Source organism: Camelus ferus, chromosome 32 (genome assembly GCF_009834535.1).
Source record: "Camelus ferus isolate YT-003-E chromosome 32, BCGSAC_Cfer_1.0, whole genome shotgun sequence".
Classification (NCBI taxonomy): domain Eukaryota; kingdom Metazoa; phylum Chordata; class Mammalia; order Artiodactyla; family Camelidae; genus Camelus; species Camelus ferus.
This window is the reverse complement of record NC_045727.1, coordinates 15,219,045-15,241,108: the sequence shown is the minus strand read 5'-3', so window position 1 is coordinate 15,241,108 and position 22,064 is coordinate 15,219,045. Positions and strand designations below refer to the sequence as shown.

The 22,064-nt window shown below is 41.0% G+C and overlaps 1 protein-coding gene and 1 long non-coding RNA gene across 3 annotated transcripts in view; one reads left to right on the top strand and one right to left on the bottom strand.

Moving 5' to 3' along the window:
- PITPNB (phosphatidylinositol transfer protein beta) overlaps window positions 1-22,064 on the bottom strand; it is a 56,768-nt gene that overhangs the window by 24,730 nt on the left and 9,974 nt on the right. For both annotated transcript variants that reach the window (XM_032471882.1, XM_032471883.1), the window contains exons 4-7: window positions 14,446-14,537; window positions 13,774-13,781; window positions 13,186-13,260; window positions 11,408-11,491 (exon numbers count right to left, since the gene is read on the bottom strand). In XM_032471882.1, coding sequence (XP_032327773.1) covers window positions 11,408-11,491; window positions 13,186-13,260; window positions 13,774-13,781; window positions 14,446-14,537 — 259 coding nt within the window. The remainder of the gene's footprint in view (window positions 1-11,407; window positions 11,492-13,185; window positions 13,261-13,773; window positions 13,782-14,445; window positions 14,538-22,064) is intronic.
- On the top strand, window positions 1,500-12,637 carry LOC116660975. The gene is made up of 4 exons (XR_004316711.1): window positions 1,500-1,510; window positions 3,934-3,941; window positions 8,087-8,091; window positions 12,573-12,637. It is a non-coding gene; the product is annotated as an uncharacterized LOC116660975 (long non-coding RNA).

Genomic DNA, 22,064 nt, shown 5'->3' with positions numbered 1-22,064 from the left:
CATCATTATCAAGTTAGGTGTAATGTCCCCAGACACCGCTCACTCCACCAATGCTAGTGCCTGAACAACAGAAAAAAAAAAAAGCAATGGTAGCAGCACAAGGTAGATTCGAATTAGTGTTAATACAACTCTATTTAATTGAAAACTCTTATTTAAGTAAAAAAGGAGGCAAGTGAAAGTCAAGACACTCTTGGAGAACAAATAAAATATACTACGGTAAATAAATGGATTACTGAGTCTCCATGCTGGAGCCACAGAATACATTCATTAAATTCTTATAAATAACTGTTTTCTGTCACTGGAATACAAAAGTTGTGCTACCTCTTGGGTGTACATCTGTTACTCACTACAGCTCTCAATAGAAACTCTCAACAGAAACAAGATTCATTTTGGAGACAAAGAATAATAGTTTTATGAATCTTTTAGCATAGTGGCTGTCCCCCAAAATGCAAGTACAGAAATCTGTGCTGAGCCAACCCAAACGTCCTTGAGCCCATACTGAACTCATGATTATGAATGGGGAAGTGAGTAGGCGGCGGGGGCAGGATGGTTGGTGTTTCTTGACAGCTTGTGGAAAAATCAGGATAAGCTCCAACACCAGAAACTGCTTAAAGAACTGTCCCTGGGTTACCACAGGTGAGGCTCAGGTAAACCAAGGAAAAGAGCACCCAACCCACATGTGTTAGCAACTCCTCAACACCTGCTTATAAAACAGCACCCACCAGGTCACCCCCAACCCCCCACCGCGGGAAAGAGAAACAATTCTACATGGTAAACAGGAAAACCGGACGGAGACATTAGGATCCTGTAGCCTGCTGTAAAATGCTTTCCTTTGGTGTAAGATGATTAATTAGGTATCTATTCAAACAGCTCAAAGGTAATCACTAAGTTTAAGGTGCAGAGGTACTACCACTCAACTTAACGAAGTTCATTTCCTCCAATCACATCCTAAAAGTGAAGATGAGGCTGGGGGAAAAGGCTGAATTAAATATGAAGATAAATAACAAACACCGTTTATTAGCACTGTCCTGAATTTTTCAGTCCTGTGGCACTTGGAAAAAAGGAGTTCCTAGATCCTATCACCGCTGACCCTCGTGCATAACTAACTGAGCTGAAAATCTCAAGCCAGACTCCAAAGGGAAAGCCCATTTAAAAAAAAAAGTTTGCATTAAATTTTGCAATAGCAAGTAACAGAGATGTAAAGAGAAATAACATTTACTAACTTGTTTAAGAAACTCATTTCAACAGTTATTTTCAAATAAGCAGCTTTCTTTTCTATTTTTAATTACATCTCCCCAGTGACTCCTCACCCTTTCAGGTTCCCACAGAGTACCATTAATATAGTATAAGTAAATCTCATTAATTCAGGTCCTACCACCTTGGAATTCATAATAATTTGGACAGGGGCTGGACTGAAGTTTATCTTTGCATGATCTATGAAAAAAAGATTTGCTACACAAATTAATAGAGTAACAAGATCTCAGGAGGGCCGTTTAGACAGTTCAGAAGTGTTTTAGAGCAATTCAGAAGCATGCATTTGCATATAATTATTATGCTAATTACAAATCATTCTTATCTATTCATTAAAGCAGACTCCCAAAGGACCACTAATTGTCAATAACTTGTTGGCCTAGTTTCTGTTACTGAATGTACCTCAGAGGAACAAAACTGCATTAAAAAATATTCTCTAATTCAGCCCTCTCATTAATCCTTACTGGCTTTCCACCAATGAATCCTAAAAGCTGAATTTTTAAACAACTGCACTGAGAACTGAGAAATGCAGTCAAACCTACACACCCAAACAGAACACTTTCTTGTAATCTTTTTAATCTCACAGAGACCCAGCACAGAGAGCTGGGGAGGGCGAGCAGGGCGGACAGGGAAGGAGGGCAGAGGCTGTCAACAGAGATCTGTGCTGAAAGGTGGCCACAGCCCAGAGCACTGCTGGGCTAGAGCACAGCCAGGCTAATCGCCTCTTCCATCCCTTCTCATCTCATCCAAATCACAGCCAGAGACTGCCAACACTGTCATGTTTACGGAGGCAGACCCCCAAAGCCTTTGGAAGGTTGCAAATTAATAGAGGGGAAAAAAAACAATCAGAGTTTCAGCTATGAGAAAAAGTTACAACCAAAAGCCTGACACGACAGACCCAGCAGGGAAACCAAATGGCTGGGCTCCAGAAAGGGTGTTCCTGGATAGCACAGGGCTGTGGGCACTCCCAAGACCTCCCCTCAGGGATGGGTGGGCTACTGGTTTGGGTGAGCCAGTGTTTCATGCACAAATATACAACATATTTGTTACTGGTACATTATATTTATTGTTATGTTTATATATTATAGCATTTAAAAATGAAGCTATTTTAAACTCTGACCATCAATGAAACACGTTTCAAAATACTAACAAGTCAGTTTTGTTAAATATGATTGTTAAACATTGTATACTTTAAAATTGAATCACATATGCCTAAAATAAAATGCTTAGGAAAGTTTTAACATAATGTCAGTAGATCACAGAACATACTACATCAAATTCTTTAAACTAAAATCCAGGGGGAAATGTCCTTTTGAAAATTCAGAGTGAGCCCTCTCCAGTAAGATGTCCATGCTGGTTCAAGATTTCGCCTTCAGGCACAGCTGTCCCTAAGTCCCAGGACCCCATTTAACCCATTAGCACTAATTTAACAAAACTAAATAGGAAATAATTACAGGAAAAAAAATTAATTTTTTTATAGCAAGAGCAAAATCTGATCAGCAGCATCATTCTTGCTACTATTTTTGGAAAACTTACTTATGTGCCAGGTACACACATTCCCCAGTTAACCCTTACAATCTTGGAACAAAGGTATGACCATAGCCACTGGGGGTGAGGAAGTGAAATCTCTCACCCAAGTCCACCAGGGCTGAGCAGAAGAGCCGGGACTCAGCAGATGCTGCTCTGTGGACCCCCAGGCACCATGGTACATTACTGCAAAAATGTGATGTGATTTATACTTTATCACTAGATAAGACTCAAGTACCTGAAAGGACCTCTGCTCCTCTCAGCCTAAAGAATATTCTTTAAGAAAGATTACACTGACAGAATGAGCTTTTATAAGGAATTCACTTTAAAAACTTGATTTGGAATTGTTTATACTGATTTCTTTAAAAATATCTGCCATCAGCTGCTCAAAAAAAAAATTTCAAACCCTTAACCAGTGTTTCCCCCACCCAGGAACTGGAGCAAGAACTCTTTACACCCGGCCACCTTCACCACCACCCTCACTATACTTTTTTTACTTTGAAAACGTGGAAGAGGTTAGAAATAAATAGTAATAATGGGTTCTAGAGGAAAAAGTATTTTGTGTAACGTAAGCTCATACATGCAGATTTTTCAGAGAAATTTTAAAAATCCTTGCTTATTTCATGCTTGCTTAAATCTTAGCAATGTGTCTTTTTCCCACAAGAGGGCACTGCCATCCAGCTATGCCTTCAAATATGCAGGACATTCTCTAAATCCATCACTGGATGCAAGTCTTCTAAGTGTTCTGAAAGCACTTGACCATGTAAGGCAGCAGAATAAAGTGGGGAACACTTTCACATTTCTTTTTAGTAAGAACCACACTTACATTTATTTATATCTTCCTTGAGAATGGGGGGAAAAGACCTCTGTAACTTACTACAAAAAGGATCTTACAGTGGTTTGCATCACAGCACAGCGAAGTGAGATGAGACAAGTCTTCGGCAAGTGGAAGTTTCTTTAGCAAAATCAGACCACTGCTACCTCAAAACCTGTACTTGAGTTGCTTTGGTTTGAGTTCAAGGAGGCTACTACTACAAGTTAGGAGCTTTATTTAATAAAGAGCTTTTGGAGCTCTTGCACAAACACCAGGGATAAATTACACCCTTTTAAGATAGAAATGAATGTCTAGGTTCATTCTAATGGCAGAAGGAAGAGGTGCTCTCGTAGACCGAGGGTCTGCCCCTGCCAAAGGGAACCGAAGAAGCCTCTGGCAGCCACAGGCTCTCCTCCCACTTGCTGGATCTCAGCCACAGACTTCTAATAAACAAAAGCTCTTTTCAGGGCTAAAGAACCGGGTAGCCACAGCCCTGGGAAGCAGAAAGCCCTTCTTAGGAAGAGGCAACAGTTGGAACAAAAGTAACATCTAAGATGCAGGAGTTTTTGAAAGCTGTGAGGGAAGGACCAGGAGCGGAGTCAGTGCTGACCACTTAGGGTTATCAGAGACAGAGCTTAATTTCAAAGATCTGTTAGGATGACCCCAAAGTCATCTCTGTAGCTCAAAAGCTAACAAACATTAACAATTTCATAAAGCCTGATCTAATATTTAAATTTTTCCAGTCAGATTTCACCATGTTCCTAATTTTAAAGAGAAAAAAATTAATCTTATAAAGATTATTTAGAAAGCGTATTTTATGATTCTTACATTTCTTTAAAATTATGAAGTTTTTTTTTTAAAGGCAGTGCAATAAAGCACATGCTGCCAAAGCTATCTACTCAAATGTATAACATCTGGACACAGTCTCACAGAATGTCTGATCAAAAGAAAAGATATGCCCGAATCCTTCCTAGAGCACAAGAAACAAGCACTGCTTAAAAGTGTGACCAAAATGTACATGCCTAAATAAATTAAACCAAGTCTCATCAGTGTTCCAAGGCTGACATTTAGCAAAAAGTATCTTTCAAAAGAGCAGTAACTTTAAGATACACATTGGTGGTTTAAAACAATGATAAAGTGCCACACTGTTCGACACTCAAATAATGAAATGGCGTTCAAAGTGAAAATACCTAAATGCACTGAAAGGCAAGTCTTTTTTTTTTTTTTAAAGAGTTGTTATTACTAACATTCATTAGGTGCTTAATTTATTCCAGGTACTGTTCTAAGTTCTTTAAGTGTATTAAATCATTACCTTCACCACAATGTTATTATCCCAAATTTGTTAATGAGGAAAACTGAAACTCAAGAGAGCTTACATTAAAATGCACGGCTGGGACTTGAATCCAGGCAGCCTGGCTCCTGACCCCATGTACTTAATATTCTGCTATTCTGTTCCCAACCCTGGGAAATGATGCCCTGGAGTGGAGGGTGCATTTTAGGTCTGAAGAAGGGACAGTCCCTGCTACAGAAGAACGAACTGGCATCCGGTTTGTACTCTGGCTTGTGTGAATTGAGTTAATGCAAGTCTGTGTCTGAGATACACCTTCAGCCCTGAGCTAGGATTTGAAAGGCAAAGGCCTCCACCTGGAAAGGCAGACAGAGGAAGGCAAGCCTTATATGTTCATTTCCAAAGGCAACCAAGATTTCAGAAAATCAGGTACAGCTTAGCATATTTCTGCTCGCAACTAAAATGGGACATTGTTCTGCCTACCAAAATATTCACCAAAGAAATGGACCATAACTGAAGATCAAATGGTCAATGCTAGAAAGAAGAAGCAAAAAGTACAAACTTTAAAAACCAATTCATATTCCTGGACATTACCATACTGGAAAAGATTACCATGGGCGAGCCCAACAGTCCCATTATGTCTTCGGATTCGCAATAAAGCACTAAACTCCAGTCTCCCATCTCCAGTTAGCCTTGGAACCCGGACATTGCCGACACCCTGGAGCCCAGCACTCCTCTCTGACAGTTGCAAGAAAAAAAGCTGTTTGGTGAAGGGATACTCAACACCAGGAGACACACAGCAGCAACTGGGACAAACTAACTCCGAGCCACTTAGAAACACTCAAACAAGTTCACTGTTTAAGAATCTTGCACTCTCTGCAGACAGATACAATTATTATTTTATCTGGAAAAATATTTACCACTCCAATAGTGCAAACAGCAAGTTCCAATAAATGTTTGCTAAATGAACATTAAAAAAATATGTGAGCGGTGTGCTCTAAGTAATCACACCAAAAGACATCTTAGGATCTCCAATCCTTTTATTCTATTTCACGTATGCAAATTTCCAAATATGCGGAAGGTGTGCAGTTACGGGAGGAGGTAACCAAGGCCACCGATGAACTGCTGGTCACTGAGGGCTAAGGGAGATGGACGGGAGAGCGGGCAGCTGCTTGTTTACTTTAAACAAATTAAGAATGCTTTTAAGCAACATAACGCAAAGGAAGAAACATCGTGAGATGTTCTAGAAAGGCAAAACTAAGTCAGCAGCCCTGCTTTTGAGTCCTGGCTCCCCTTCCACTGGTTATATGGCTTGTGGAGAGTTACAGCTCTTTCCTGAGCTCAAACTCCTTAATAGTATAAATAACAATTGCTGTGAATGTTTTGGACCATGGCCTTCAACTGAGATTCCTTCTGCTTCCAAAATCCTAGAAGAGTGCCCCCCTCTACAGTCTTTACCACGGAGAGTACAGGAGAGCACTTCCCAAGAGTAAGCAGGGACCACCTGGAGAGCTGGACTGAGACCAGAGCCCCCAAGGTTCTGACCTGGGAGGGGGCCAAGAATATGCATTTCTAACAAGCTGCCCAGAGGCAAACCTTGCTTGAATGAAAAGGGTTTGGGCCCGAATCCTTAGCTAAGGTTCAGACCTAGCTAAGGTTCTGAGAGGCAAGCTTAGGAGTTAGCCACAATGCTCCCCAGAGGGCCTCAGCAGCCCTAAAAGCAGCTCGTTTCCTCCAAAAAACGTTCAGAGAACTAGACCAGTGGGCAGAACCAGCCACAACTGAGATCCACACATGTTCAGAACAGCCTCATGGCCATGGTGGGCGTGTTCTACAAAGGAGCCCAAACAAGGGGTGGGGGTGAGGGGCTGCCTCAGCGGGCTGGGGTGGAGCAGAGGTGATTCTAGGCACCACAAGGGAGAGTGAACTTTATCAGCAGCCCCAGCCTCTCACCTGGGAGCACCTATGTCCCTTGGGGTATCAAGGAAAGAAGTGTGACAAGTGATTGGAGCCACACTTTGCTCCAGGAGCTCCTGCTGAAAAAGCTGCTCAGAAGTATTCTGTTGGAAACCAGTGGCACAGAGCTGTCCAGAGTCCAACCTGAGGACCAAAGCCCTGAGAAGGTTTGGCTACTGGGGCAGGCGTCAGGGCTGCAGGGCACAGGTCTGAGCCCACAGTGTGAGACACTCCCTCTCCACCACTTCTGGGGTGGCAGGGATTTGCAAATGCAGAGAGGCACCAGAAAAAAGGACTTGGAGCAAATATGACAAAGCAATTATGGCAACTATACTCATGGGCAGGTAAAGATGAGGGCATGGGAGTAACAACTGGGGCAGAGGGGGGTTTAAAAAGGACAAAAGGAAGAGAGATGAATGAAATCTGCGCTTGGGCTCAGGAGCACGAGCTTACTGAGTTGTCCACGACAAAAGGGCAATGAAGGACCTTATCATTCTGAGCATACCCTGCACATCCTATCTGTGACCCAGAAGCAATATGGCATGTGAGTTTCTAGCTTGTGTCTCTTCCTTTTACTGAAACACCAGTGAAACCCCAGTAAGGTTACAAAACTGGGCAACTCTTGATTTAGAAATGCCTCATCTGGGAAACATCTTTTACGTCTAATTAATACACTCCAACATGGTGAAAAATGAGGGGGAAAAAATTCATTCTCTCTTTAAACTTGCTGCATTGTAATTTGGAATAGATCTGTATTTTTAAACTATATTTCCCAAAGAAATGAATACTTTTACACCATTAATATTTGCTTATTACTGACTTCTAAAAAACAGATGTTAGGCTATATACCATTTTTAGAACTGTGAGCCTCAAAAATATGAATTGAACATTATTTCTATAAAAAACTGGAAATTATAAAAATAAAGCCCTACGGCATATGCTAAGAAGCAGCATATACTACAGAGGAAGGCTGGTACAATCCTCTCTGGTTAAACATAAATATCTAAAAATGTGGTTCCAATTTCTTCCTCTCTCTCTTTTTAAACCATGCTCATTTTCTTTCAAATTACTTCCAAAAACGAAGGTCTCTCTGATGTTAATCATGTGTACACTTCGGCTTACACTTTAAAGAGTCTTCCTCTCCTGGGAAGTGACTTTTGTATACAAATCCTGGAAAGCTACTTAGACAAAGTGCTGGAGATGATTAAAAGGGGCCAGATTCAAATTTATACCTTAAAAAAAAGCAGAAGCAGATGTCAACTGACTCATTTGTGTATATTCTGGAAATGAGTTGAAGATTTGCATGTGCATTTCATCAGGACGTTTAAAGAAGTCTCCACTTTTTACTGCGGTTGTGTATCAGGGACAACTTTAGAAACTAAAAATACTTTAAAACTTATATTCTGACGTTTTACGCTGGATACCTTGATTCATCCTTACAATCTGATCTAAAACACTTTTTACTCTGACAGAGGCATCCTGCTCATTTAGAAATGACAGCTTTTAGAACTGAAGACACATCACATATACTTTATGATCTAAGATTAGTAAAGGAAGAACTAAAGTAGCATTTGTTCATTTAATATTGAAATAACAAAAACTTAATTTCCTCCACCCCCTCCACTGCCCCCCCCCCTTTTTAACACCACAGAGGAAACAAATCTGCAAATTCTTTTTGACCCACCAAACTTTACTGAAAAGTGCACTGAATGTCAGACATTGAGCATCTTGCTGAGTCCTAGAAACAGAGAGATGATATACATACAGTACAATCTGGGCCCCCAAGGGACACCCAATTTGACTGAGGAAGGCTTTTCAGGAGCAGTACTTGGGTTATATTTGCAATGGGGTAGGGGGAGGAGGCCAAGAGGAGGGAGGAGATGTGGAGGCAGGGCTACGTTCTGCAGGAACACAGGGTGCTCTGCTCAGTCCCTGCTAGAATGCCCAGCAGAAGAAGCCTTCCTTCCCAAAGGATATAATGTCTTAGTGCTTCACTCCAATGCCTCCTTCCACTGAAACAGGAAATCTGTTTTGCATGTAGCCAAAAGAAACTGGATGAGACCATTTATGCAGAAATCCCAGACTGCTCAGCTTGTTTCATGAGGCAGTGATGAAGCTTCTAGAAAATTATAGAGGCTAATAGTCCTACTCAGACTTCTCATAAGTCACCAATGAAAAAACCAAGCAACAAGTAAATGTATGTATGATTTCTACAGCACATTACTCTGTGACCCTGAGTCACACTGACAGATTCTTACAACTCCCTGTTCCTAGAGTTATTTTGACAATGTCACCCTTCAATTATGTAAATATGTCAAAGCATCCACTAAAGTACTCAGTTACACTGTGGGTCTAATCACGTTGAAGTACAGTTCATAAGTATGACCAAAACCCAGCAAGCCCACAGCGAGAGCGGCATACAAGCTGTCTGACACCAGCAACCAGCAGAGAGAGTAAAACACTCAAAAGAGTCAACAGTTACTCTGAACTAAAATGTTCAGGCTGTGTTTCTATTAAATTCATCTGCAGTGACAGAAACCCCCCACCAGGTGGAGTTCAAAGATTCAAGCTCCACCTCCAACTTCTTGGTTTCTTAACTCCAACCATTTCACATCTGCCCTCATTTGGGAGACTTGGCTACTTAATCCTCTCAAAATTACTAATCAACTGTTTTTATTTCTTTCAAAGTAAGTAATATGCAGAACATAAATTCAACCAGGAAAGACATTTTAAGAAAAATCAGCTCATTCAAAAAAAAAAAAAAAAGAGTTCATTAAAAATAAAATGAAAACCAATGAATTAAGTGAGATAAGACTAAAACCTCCAAGAGTTAAGATGCCAGACTGAACTTAGAGACCATCACACCTTCAGGTCTCCCTGCTGAAAGCGACCTCATTGGTCCATTTCCCAGTTACCAAGCTCCCAATTCTAGAGTCACTTTAATCCTCAAAGAGCAAGTTTTAGGTACTAAAATTGGCCAGTGGTACAGCAGATGTATCCTAAGATGAGCACCCCCACCCCTATGAGTCACAATCTCGTGTAACAGGTGGAACCTGTGACTTGCTTCCAACCAAAGGACTATGGCAATGGTGATGGGCTGTCATTCCTTTGATTAGGACACATTACACAGCCACTACATTTCCGATCTGTCATCCAGCAACGGAAAACCAACACACTTAGTGAGGAGAGGATGTCCCTGCAGTCCACTGTGCAGTCTCTGCCAGAACTCAACTCTTCTTCCCAGCCTCCCAGCCACCAGCTTTCCCCATGTGCCAAGGAATCACTGTCACCACCGTCTTACACACGCTTCACTGTCTATACATAAGAAAATGCATGCATATAGTTACATTTTTCTCCTTTCTACAGCAGTACAGATGGAACTATATTATACATGTTATTTATATTCTTCCCTCCACATTATCTTGGGAAGGAGTCCCTATCTGTACAGAGCTCACTCCCTTCTGATGACTGCACTAAACTCCATCATAAAGGGTGAACCACAATATTTTCTATCAGTTCCGCATCAATGGAGAAACATTTAAGACTTCAGACTTTCCTTATAAAAATCTTACGTTTATGCATCTGGCATTTCACACTGAGTAGGACCGATTCCTGGAAGTGGACTTCTCCTGGGTCAGAGGGCATGAGCACCTGCAATTCTGCTAGTGGTTGGGGACTTCTGTTTTAGAAAGCTTACCTTTCAATTTCCACAGCAAAACCAGACATTTACTATTTGGGTTACTTCTGTTCAGCTTACAACACTGCTTAAGTTCAAGGGATGAGCACCAAAAATGAAATGGGAATGGATACTAAGTGAGCATGTCCTGCTTTTCCACAACAAAACCAGGGTGCCACTCTGACTCCAAAGCTTTAGTTCTCAAGACTCGCAGTAAGAGGGTCCCTGGTTGTTTTAACATGTATAAAACGTCCACAACTGTGCCCCACATACTACAAGGACTGAGTTAATATTTACAAACTGAGGTAAAGTAATAACAAGGGTCTTAATTGGCAGGGAGCAGACACAGTGAGGAATAAAGGTCCTTACTTTTGGGGAAACATTTTTTTAATTAGGTCAAAAGCCTGGTGTACAAATATTTACATCTAGTAAGACTCAAAAAAGAAAGCTATACACTGTTTAACTGAGATATTCTACCATCAACTGTGTTCCACAAATGACAACTTTAGCTCCGAATTACTGAAAATTTGTATGTAGTAAGTTTTTGCTTTCTTAATTACACTTTAAATGTAGAAGGGACTCATTATTCAAAGAAGCTCAAGGGAGAATTCTTGTATAAAATAATTTTAGATTCGTTCCCCCAATGAAAACAAACCCCTATGCATCCAGGTATACTGGAATTTCTCAAATGAATCATTTGTGCAAAGGTGAAATCTGCACAAACAACAGATCACCTTCTCTCCTACTCTGATCTCTTTTGCTGCATCTAGACAAACCGAAGGCTCCAGGCCTATCTCAATGTAGAAAGGTAGGCCATACAAGAAAAAAAATAATAATAATTTTTAGATATAAGAGGCAACAGGTTAAAATATTATCAGTTGTACATAGTACTTACCGCTGGTTCAACTTGACTTCGATCTGCAATATCTATGTGGACAATTTCAACAGTTTTCCACATGTTTGGATCTAAACCGTGTACCTGTAAGTGACAGAGAAAAGAAACAAAGCAAACTGTAAACTCCTGTTAGGCAAACCACTACACTTACATATATAATCTTCATCTCAAGTCTCTCAGAGCACATTATGAGGAATAAAAAAATCCAAATTGGTATTTCATTAAATTAGCTGTTTGTAAGCTGGAGGGATCTAGAAATCTTTTGCCCCTGTAACCTCAAATATTAAGTGAGGGTGGGAGGTGGGCAGAGAGGGAGAGAGCAGAGATGATGCTGCCAAAGTATCAGAAATCTGTCACCATTATTTTCTGGTAGCCCATAGAAATGGTTTATCAAAAAATGTGCCTGACCTATGTTTAACCCAAATGATATATGACCAAAGTCCTTGTGACCTCTAAGTCCTAGACAAATAGCAGGTGACATTATAATTAGATTTCAAGAAGCTGCCCTGTATGGTCTACAATGTCTCCTGAATTTGATTATCCTAAAGCTATTCAGTTTCAATATATCAACTCCTGGATACTTCACGTTGTTTCATGTTGTTCCATCATTTATTTCTGAAACTACGTCTATGAACCCACAAAGAATTGTTTAAAACTGGCCACAGATATGCCCATCTGAAAGCTGAAACCAGTAAATTAAATCATACAGACTAAAGCATACCAAACCACCTCATTTAGACCCTAAATTTTAGAGCTACGATGAAAAAACATGGAAAGTCAAATGATTATCTTGAAGAAAAACTGAAGCCAAATATTACAAATTATAATTCAAAAGTTCACACAACATTGTAAAATGACTATAACTCGATAAAAAAATGTTGGAAAAAAAAAGTTCCTATTGACTGGCACCAATAACATAAAAGCAGAGGAAGAACAGAATCTACCACAATTACCATAAACTTACTTTCCTGTGACTGCCTATATGGTTGGAAGAGTAGTTCTCAAACTGGAGTGTGCACCAGAAAACAGACTGCTGGGTCCCACCCCTGAAGATTCTGATTCAGCAGGTATGAGGTGGGGCCTGAGCATGTGCATTTCTAACACGTTCCCAGATGCTGCTGCTCCAGGGACCACACCACCGGGCCAGGGCAGCGCCCTGTATCAGATGCCCTCCCAAGGTCCCTGCCAAACCTCACCAAAAGTTAATGGCTACACTGAGTCTTAACTGATTTTTTTTTGAAATTTACTTTAGGGATAAATACGCACCAATTTGTAAAAGTCAGGAGCCTGTCAACATTTTTGTAAATTATTCAAAGCACATTCTCCCTCCTGCCTTTTGGCTATTTCTCTGAAATCAGATCCCATATCCCAGCAAAGTGGAACGGATGTGAAAATTAAAGCAATCAGTTTTGCTGTGTAGAGCAGCTCTGGCAAATACAGAGATGAAAAGACGAAAAAAGTTTTTAATTAATGGCTAAAATTAGCTCAAGGATTATCTGTGAATTTTGTTTATCCAGGCTCTCCCTGTCCCAGATAGAGAGTTGCTGATAAAAACAACGACCTCACCCAAATCCACTCACACACCAAAGCAAGAGGACTGACAGGGGAGGCCCATTGGTCTCTGACTGCATGCTCACCTCACTGCAATCTGCCACACAGCCCAGTGTGGCCAGGTGCTAATCGAACCTCAGGTGGCATCACTTTGGTGATGACAAAATGGACTACAGTATTCCCACTTCCAAGGGCTTCTACGCTGAAAGCCCAGAGTCAAAACTTACATTTTCTAATGTTCCCAAGTCTGGTTTGTGCCATGTTTCAATTTTAATGAAGAAATCATCTTTCATATATTCATTCTGCGGAAAACACAACAGCAAAATGACAGTGATCTTTCACCGGTTCTGTGGGGTTCATGTCTGCAGGAGCTTTCCCCAGCACAGGCATCCATGCTCTGACTCCGTAAGACTGATCCTCAAGTGACAAAGAATCATTAGCCACCTATTTTTACAGACTTGTCAGGCAAACCAATTGCTGCATGCTTTTAAATAATTTAAAACAACCCTGCTTGTTATGCAGCGTGCAGGGCTAATATTACAGAAGCTGTGAGGTCTGGTGAGCGTTATTTGGCATTCAAAGGAAGTAGCAGAAGCGAAGTAAAGTCAATAGGGAGATGCTGAGCCACGGAGGGAAAAAGCCCATTAAAACAGTGGAGCACGTGGAGGAGTGTGAGCTGGTGCAAGGAGCAGGGACAGGGAGCCATGCAGTGGTGGGCAGTTTTAATAAAAAAGCAAGAAACAGTTGGAAATAATTACTACGTGAGGCAAATTTTAAAGACGAAGAGTATGTGACATTAAAATAGTTTTACTCACCGTTACAACTGAGGCATAACGAACAGGTAGGCAACAAAAGGGGAAAAATTTCAGAATGTTAATCGGAGCCAAAACAGTCTGCCACAATATTAATAATGTCACAAAGATTAAACTACCTGCCAACACAGAACATTTGGTTTATATCTACAAAACACAGATTTTACACAAGTGACACTACAGAATAGACTATAGAGTCAATAATCTAATTTTAAAACAACAGTAAAAGGAATAATGTCACAAAAGCAAAACATCATTTAAAAAGCTAATTTTAACAAACAGAAAACTGTGTCAGATGTCTGTCTGTCATATTGCTCCTCTACTATGTGGCCATGTAAGTAAAATACTGTCGAAGCTACATCAAATGACACTTCTGAGTAAGGATGACCTTTCTTTAAGGTTTGTTTTCCTTTTATTTGCTCTCCCGTGGAGTCTGCTTGGTCAATGAGGACCTCAAGGTAGCTGTCATCTGGGCATGAACCTGTGCCCCTGACAAAGGCCTGGGGGAGGGACCTGATGCAGCCTCTCCTTGGCCATCGCTCGTGCAGTGATGACCTGAGGACCCACAGAAGGCCTTGCTTGGTGCCACCCTTCTCTAAGGCGTGGGCACTAGAGTCCCTCTCCCGGACAGCAGCAGGGTCAACGGGGGAAGCAGCTTCTGGGAACCAGACTTACTTGTTCTACAGTAGGGGTACGCGTTCCAGGCTTTCTCGTGAAAGACCAAGGAGCCCTCAGGAGCAATCATCCTCACGAATGCAGGAACTTTGCTGTGAGGAGAGAAATACTGGATATATTTTCAACAGCACCATCATCTCTGTTGGCTTTTTATAAGACTGCTTCAAAGAGTACTCAAGTATAAAAGTAAAAATAACAAAAGTGATTAAGAATATGTTTAACCATAGAGAAGACTGTTTTTCTAAACAGAAGCAATTCTTTCTCATGGGCTTCTGACCTACTCCCCTAATATGAAATCTAAGGGTTAACCGAAGCTGTTCAACCTGTGCATAATACAGCACAGAAGTTCTCTCCTGTAGTTCAAAAAAGACCACACTACGCTGTACCTGAACACAATAAAGATCCCTAGAATAAGATAATGACTCTGAATAAAAGTCTCAACACATTTTACAGATTAAACCTAAAGAAAAATGATAATGTGAAGGAACCATGTAGAAAATAAGATCTTAAAACATATCCAGGTATAAAATTCTGTAGACTTGGAAAACGAATTATCAACTGCTGCCTCAAGTATGGTGGGAGGAGAGGGTTAAATACATAATTAATACATGATGAGCTTGTACAAATAATCAGAAAAGATCCCAACAGATAAACAGGCAGAGGACATCCACGGACACACCACAAACAGAAAACACAACCAGTTATCAAACAACTGGAAAATCAGTCTTATCAGTCTTCAAAAAAGGGCAAATGAAATGACCATTTGCTGAGAGGAGCCTGCAGTGAAGAAAGCAGCTTCACCTGCACAGGCTTTTCACAGATTGGATTCAAACCCCAGCATCACCACTGAGAAGCTGCGTGGCCCTGGGCATAGTGCTTGGCCCTCTGAACTTCCTCATGTGACGAGTGGAGCTCACCTTACCTACTCTGCAGGGTCACTGAGAGGACTCAACGACAGCGTCTGTGAGGTGTTCAGCACACTGTGCGGTACAACGTGAGCTCAATAAATGGCAGTCACTGCTTTTTCAACATAAGCTGACGTGCAGCTGAGTACTTTGACATGCCTTTCTTCACTTTAATCCCCCAATAACACTGAGAGTTAAGCATTAATTCATTTCTCGTAACCAGCATTTAAGTTTCTATGTAACTGTATGTCAAAGTGATATCCTCCAACTAGAAGCCCTATGTATTTTTTCCCATTGCAGAGGTGCTGAGAACTTTCAAGCACAACTTAATTTCCTAAACTAAGAGAAAGAACAAACTAAAGACACGTGAGACCCACAGAGGACTCCTAGCCCCACAGGAAGATTGAGCAGTTGACCAGAGACATTCCTACGTTGAATTTTGGAGCCTAATTAAGCAAGGTAGATGTAACGAACCCCACACTGGCCAGAGAGCTGTGCAGCCACAGAAAAGCAGCGTGGCCGGCCCTGCCCCTGTCTCCCCAGCACACAAGAATGGGTACACAGATGGAGCTTCCACTACTGTGGCAAATTAGATCACTGGAAAAGAAGGTGAAGCACTGCTGTCACATATGGCAGTAGGAGCAAGATTCTGGGGGCACACACCTGTGCCTTTACAGCCTTGAAAGATAATAATGAAGGAGGGCTAATTCTTCGAGCACTTAATTCTTCTGAAATCTTGGGAAATTCATGCAAAAGGGTATAACTTCAGAAAAATGAAGCCATGATAAATGAAAATAACATCAAAGGCCAAAGAATATCTAAAAGTCCGAATTATTTTTTCCATTGCTGAAGAACTGAAACCAAAATCCCTTTAAATGTGGGAGAGGGTCTCATCGGGGTATAATGTACTGCATGTGGGTAATTTTTTTAAACACAAGCTACAAGATTACCTGTCCATCTGAAAGTATGACAGATTATCAATGGTTCATTTGGTCAACTTAGAAAAAGCAGGAGAAAAACAGCTGTGCATCAGCTCAGAAACATATTTTAACTATCCCATGTATTCCTATAGAGCCCAACATTTTAAAAACTTTAATATTCACCAAAAGTTCTAAAACTTGCTAACACAAACAGAAGAAAATGGGCAGTCACTGAAGGCCAGCAAGAGCCAGAGCCATAAGAAGGCTCTTGGACTTCTTCATCTTGCTTCCAGATGCCTGTTACTCCCATGGTGTCTTTTCTACCATGTGATTCCAACAGTTCATTTTATGTTTTGACTTAGTGAAGAATGACCAAACCTTTGAGCAAGCTGTGTTTCAAATTTACTGGCTTTTTATGTTTAACACAAGGACATTAACAAACACATCTCTCCTCAATGAATTTAAGTAACAGATTAAACTTAGGTAAAATGTATAAATGGAAATTGAATTTCAATTCTACTTTAAAGGAGAGGAATTTTCATTGATGGCAACTTAAATATATTCCTAACAAGGCAGTTCAAGTATGCCATTTGTGCACAACTGAAAGCACATACATTGTTCTCACCTCAGTATCACTTAGGAAGTCACTTTAGTAACAAGCAGGAAATTCTGTTTTGGAAGCTTAGAGAGTCTTGGAAAAGGGACAAATATTAACTGAATTAACAAAATGGAGTTAGACCTTCAAAAACAAACAAATTAAAAAGGATATTCTTCCTCTTATACTCCCAAAATATTCACCAAATGTTGCCCTTTCATGATAAACCAACACTCATGACAGCGTTAACCTCAAGGTAGATTTCAGCTGCTTAAAAGTTAGTCATAGCATAAGGTCCAAAAGCACAAAGGTTCTTTGCCAATACACAACTCTTCCCCAAAGCCATCTCTGAATGTACAGTAAGAATATTTAACTTTAGGGTAAAATTCAACTGAAGTGTTCTATTAATTGCATTGCGAGGAGAAAGTATTAAGAGCTAACCTCAGTATACCAATGGTTGTGAACTTATCTGCAGTGAGACAACTGTCATTGTGGTAGAGGGAAATAAAGGGCTTATAAGGTTGAAAAGACACATAATAAATGACCACACCGTACCCTGAACTTCTCCTGATGTAGGAACAGTCTTTTTTTTTTTTCTCAATCCTGCTCCTGAGATAAATAATACCTTGGCAAATCATTTCAAACTGCACTTTTCCCAATGAAATGTTTACATCTTCTTGTCGACAAAATGAACAAAACTGTTCAAAGTTCCATTTTGCCATCCTTCTCCATCCTACAGTGGATAAATATCAAAATGTAGAAAAACACAGGGAAGAATTTAAAAACCACATTAATTTGCCATAAATAAAGGAAGTAAACTTTCATTTTATAGCCAACTGAAATACACCTTAAATACTTCGGGGACCTCATTCATTCAACCACTCAAGTATTACTGACTTCCATTGTGCCAGGGGCCATGGAAATAATGGTGTGCAATCAGGGACAATTCCCACCCAGAGCTCACCTTCCAGGGATAGCAGCAGAAAACAGATCAGCAAACAACAAAAGGCAAAGAGAATTCCCTTTCCTGGAGTGCTGTGAGGTTAAGGAACAGGGCAAAGGGCAAGTGAGCACCTGGGGCAACGGGCTCAGAAAGGCCTCCCCAAGGAAGTGACACCACAGGGGGGATCTGAGGGTGCAGAGGCCCAGCTACACAAAGAGACAGCAAATGACACAGCAGATGGAGGGAATGGTGTGACCAGAGGTCCTAAGATAGCAGAAGATGTGGCCTGCGTGGGCCACTCGGAGGCCTGAGCAAAGCAAACTGTAGTGACCCGAGGACGGAGGGACACAGGATGAGGATGGTGCGGGAGGGGGTGGAAATGACATAACCTGGTTTCAGCTATAAGACCACTCTGGTTTTGTGCATAAAATTACAGAGTGGGCAAGAACGGATGGCAGCAAACGTTGACTAAAAATGGATTACAGATCTCAATGAAAGAGCTAAAACTACAAAGTTTTTAGGAAAAAAGGTAGATGTAAATCTTTGTGACCATAGACTGGGCAATGGTTTCTTAGATATGTGTAACACAAAAAGCATAAACAGCAAAAGAAAAAAACAGGTAAGCTGAACTTCAAAACTGTAAGATTTTCAAGCTTCAAAGGATACAAAAAAAAATGAAAAGACAACTCACAAGTGGGAGGAAAATTATAAATCATATATCTGACAGGAGACCAGCACCCAGGATTTACAAAGAACCCTTACAGCAAAAAGTCAACCCAATTAAAACATGGGTAAAAGATTTGAACAGAATCTCCAAAAATCTACAAATGACAGATACACACATGAAAAGATGCTCAACACTATTAGTCAGCAGGGAAATGCAAATCAAAACCACAGTGAGACACCACCTCACACTCATTATGAGGCTGCTATCCCCTCACCTGCCCTTCCTCTGAAAAAACAAATGAAAAAACACCTGAAAGTAACAAGTGTTGGCAGCGATGTGGAGAAATTGGAGCCTTCGTACACTCCAGGTGGGAAGGTACAATGGTGCAGTCACTTTGGAAAACAGTCTGGCAGTTCTTTAAAAAGTGAGGAGTTACCATATGGCCCAGCAATTCCGATTGTAGGTATGTGTACGTGTGTATATATATACCCAAGAGAAAAGAAAACATGTCCACAGAGAAACTTGTACAGAAATGTTCACGGTAGCATTATTTAAAAAGAATGAACGGCAAGACGTCAGTCTAGAGGCAACTGGAAGTTTAAGAGAGAACAGAATTTGCATTAATGGAGCAGTGATACAGGTGGAAGAAAGAAGGAAGAAATATAAGGGGAACAAAAATTACAAAATGACTTACAATCCTCTCATTTGTAGGAAAGAAATAAAATAACCAGACACAAACTGAGTAGCTTCCAGAACGTGTAACAAGACTCTAAAATTCAAGAGAATTATTCAAAAAAAAAAAAAAGAGAGAGAGAGAGAAAGAAGTATTTTTCACATAACAAAAGGAGAACAGGAATGAGAAATAAAATGCAGCATGAAAAAACAATGTATTTCAGAAAATGTCTGACATTCTTCTGAAATACGGTAACTCCTGATTTAGAAAACTTTGAACTGTGCAAAACTTAAGACTAGGAACCATACACAAAGAAAAAATTAGTCGCTATGGCTAATTCTCGAGTAAAGAACGGATTACTCTATTCAGCTGATATCTACTAATTTCTTAGACTTAGCGATGCTCGTCTCTGTGAAGCAACATACATCGTCAATCTCTACATTCTCAGATGATTTAAACTTCCTCATTTTTAAACACGAACATAAGTTCTTGGCAAATGACTCTTTTTGCTTACAAAAATGAGCTCTTAACTCAAACCACATGAAATTTTTAAACAATGATTTTCAATAAAACTTCTGTTTCAACCTTTGGGGAACAAAGCCATTCTGGAGTTGGCAAAGCTTTATGAATTCTCCATCATCCAGGACTGACTGAAGTTGGCTAGGGTATAATGCTTATGAGGAACAAAAAACAGTAAAGCTGATTTTCCCCAAGAAGGAAGAGACCAAAAGTACTGGTCAGTGTGTTTCTATGAGGTCTCGGGAGAACTCTTAAGTTTTTCTCTGAAATACCATCTCAAAAGCTGCAACACATTTCCTTGCCCTGCTTCAAAACTCTTTGCCCAATGAACTCTGTCCTCCTTCCCCACCATCCACTCTTAAGTGTATATTAACCAACTTACGGAAATGTACTCACACTTTTGTGGTAAATGGGGTACACAAGACAAATATGTATGCATATAGAAATACATGATTAGGTGTGAAGCTGAGAAGATACAAAGTGATGGTGTTTAGGGAATAAGGATGAATATGAATGAAAGCCATCAAGGAATGGCTCTGCATAGGACAGATCTGAGCTGTGCTCAAGAACCCCAGCAGGTTACGAGCAACCCAACATCAGAAGAAAGTGCTCAAGACGCTGAACAGGTCACTTGTAGAGGACAATGAAGAGCCAGGCTTGCTCAGGGCCAATGGTTTTCACTCTGGACAGAATTATAACAACTGGAGATACATGGGTAATCGTGGATAAGTAGCTTGTTAAGTTCAACTTTATTTTGGAAAAAGACTTGAGACTCATGAGGAAATGGGATGTGGTGGAATCCCTGGTCTTGGAAGAATGTTCTGTAAATTCTTCTGGAGTTCAGTTTAGGAAATGGAAAGTATTTGAACCCTCCCACAGGGCTCAGCAGTAAAGCAAAGTGATAAAGAGGGTAGCTTCCGAGTCACAACACCTGCCAGGGTTCACGGCCTAACTCTGCCACCAAACGGCAGTGACACATGGGCCCATGACACATGGGCCCGCTGCTGAAACCTTAATTACTGGGTCCTAGTTTCCTCCCTAGAAAAGGTTGCTGTGGGAAAGGAATAAGCTCCCATCCACAGCACCTGTAGTGACAACACACAGTAAGTACTAGGTCCTCTGCTTAAAATTATAGCAGGTGACAACTCACTGTAAGTTATCAAAGGAAATGGAAAGAACCTCATTATCCTGTAAGACTACTATCTGAGATTCAAAGAAACCAGACATTTGAAACGTCCCTTGTGATGATCACTAAATTTTGAATGTTTTAATACCTGGTCAAGATTGTTTCTCAATCTTCTGGCTGTGATTAAGTGCGTGTATCTTACCAGTGCACACGGCACTATAGGTTCCCCAACAGAATAAACGTTGGACAGGGATCATATATTAACTGGACACAAATGTAACTCCCTCTGGGAGAGCTCTAGAACCCTAGGACCTGCAGGTATGTCCTCAGCCTGCTGAACTGATGCCCCTGCTGGACGCTGAGGTCTGATGGGGCTGAACTGCCAGCCTGGGCCATGACCGCAGTCTTTCCTATGGGACAGTGAAGGCCTCGGCACCTGCTGCTAAATGACTCTTGCCCTCCCATAATATAGTCCTCCTGTGGCTGTTGTGCCTTCACTGTGACAGTGATGACTCTGAGTGTGGACATCTGACTGCCTTTGCCCCATGACAGGCTCCTCTACCCCAGGACCACAGAGACAGTTGGTCCCTGTTTTGTCTTTATTAATGGACAGGTTTTTGGTTGTTTTTCATTACGGTCAGAGTAGCCACTATCTGCCACACTGCCTGAGGTCCACTATTGCCACCTCCTTTCCCCTCTCCTGTGTCGTGCCGCTCCACGCTTCCGCCCACAACTGCCATCCTGTGCGACAAGGTCAGCCTCCTGTGAGCACCAAATAGCCCTCATCATCTGAACAGACCCCGACTCTCCCTTCTTATGGGACACGTGTGCTCATCAGTGCAGGCCCTTGGGACTCTATTTGTGACCAAAAGAGCCTGGGATCAGAAATCAGAGAATCCAGGCTCAGTCACCATTCTGCCACTTACTAGCTTCATGACTTTGAGTAAATATGAAACTTTGTGTCCTCTTATGTACCATGTGCATACCGTCTATTTCTCAGGACTGCAATGAGGAAGAAATGAGTGCACGTAAGGGTGAAATCAAAGGGTACTGTGGAATGATTTCACTCCTTCCAGGAATGAAGAAGCAGTTCCAAAAGCTGGAGTGTGCTGGGAGGCTGGGCTCCAGAGCCAAGGCTTTCCTTTATTTAATCCACTAAAAAGTCTGAAAGGAATTCTGAACCTCATCCCAGTAAGCTCTCCAGAACAATAATCTCTCTTGCACTAACCATATTTATACAGCCCTCTTGAACTTAAAAGATCCCTTATTTA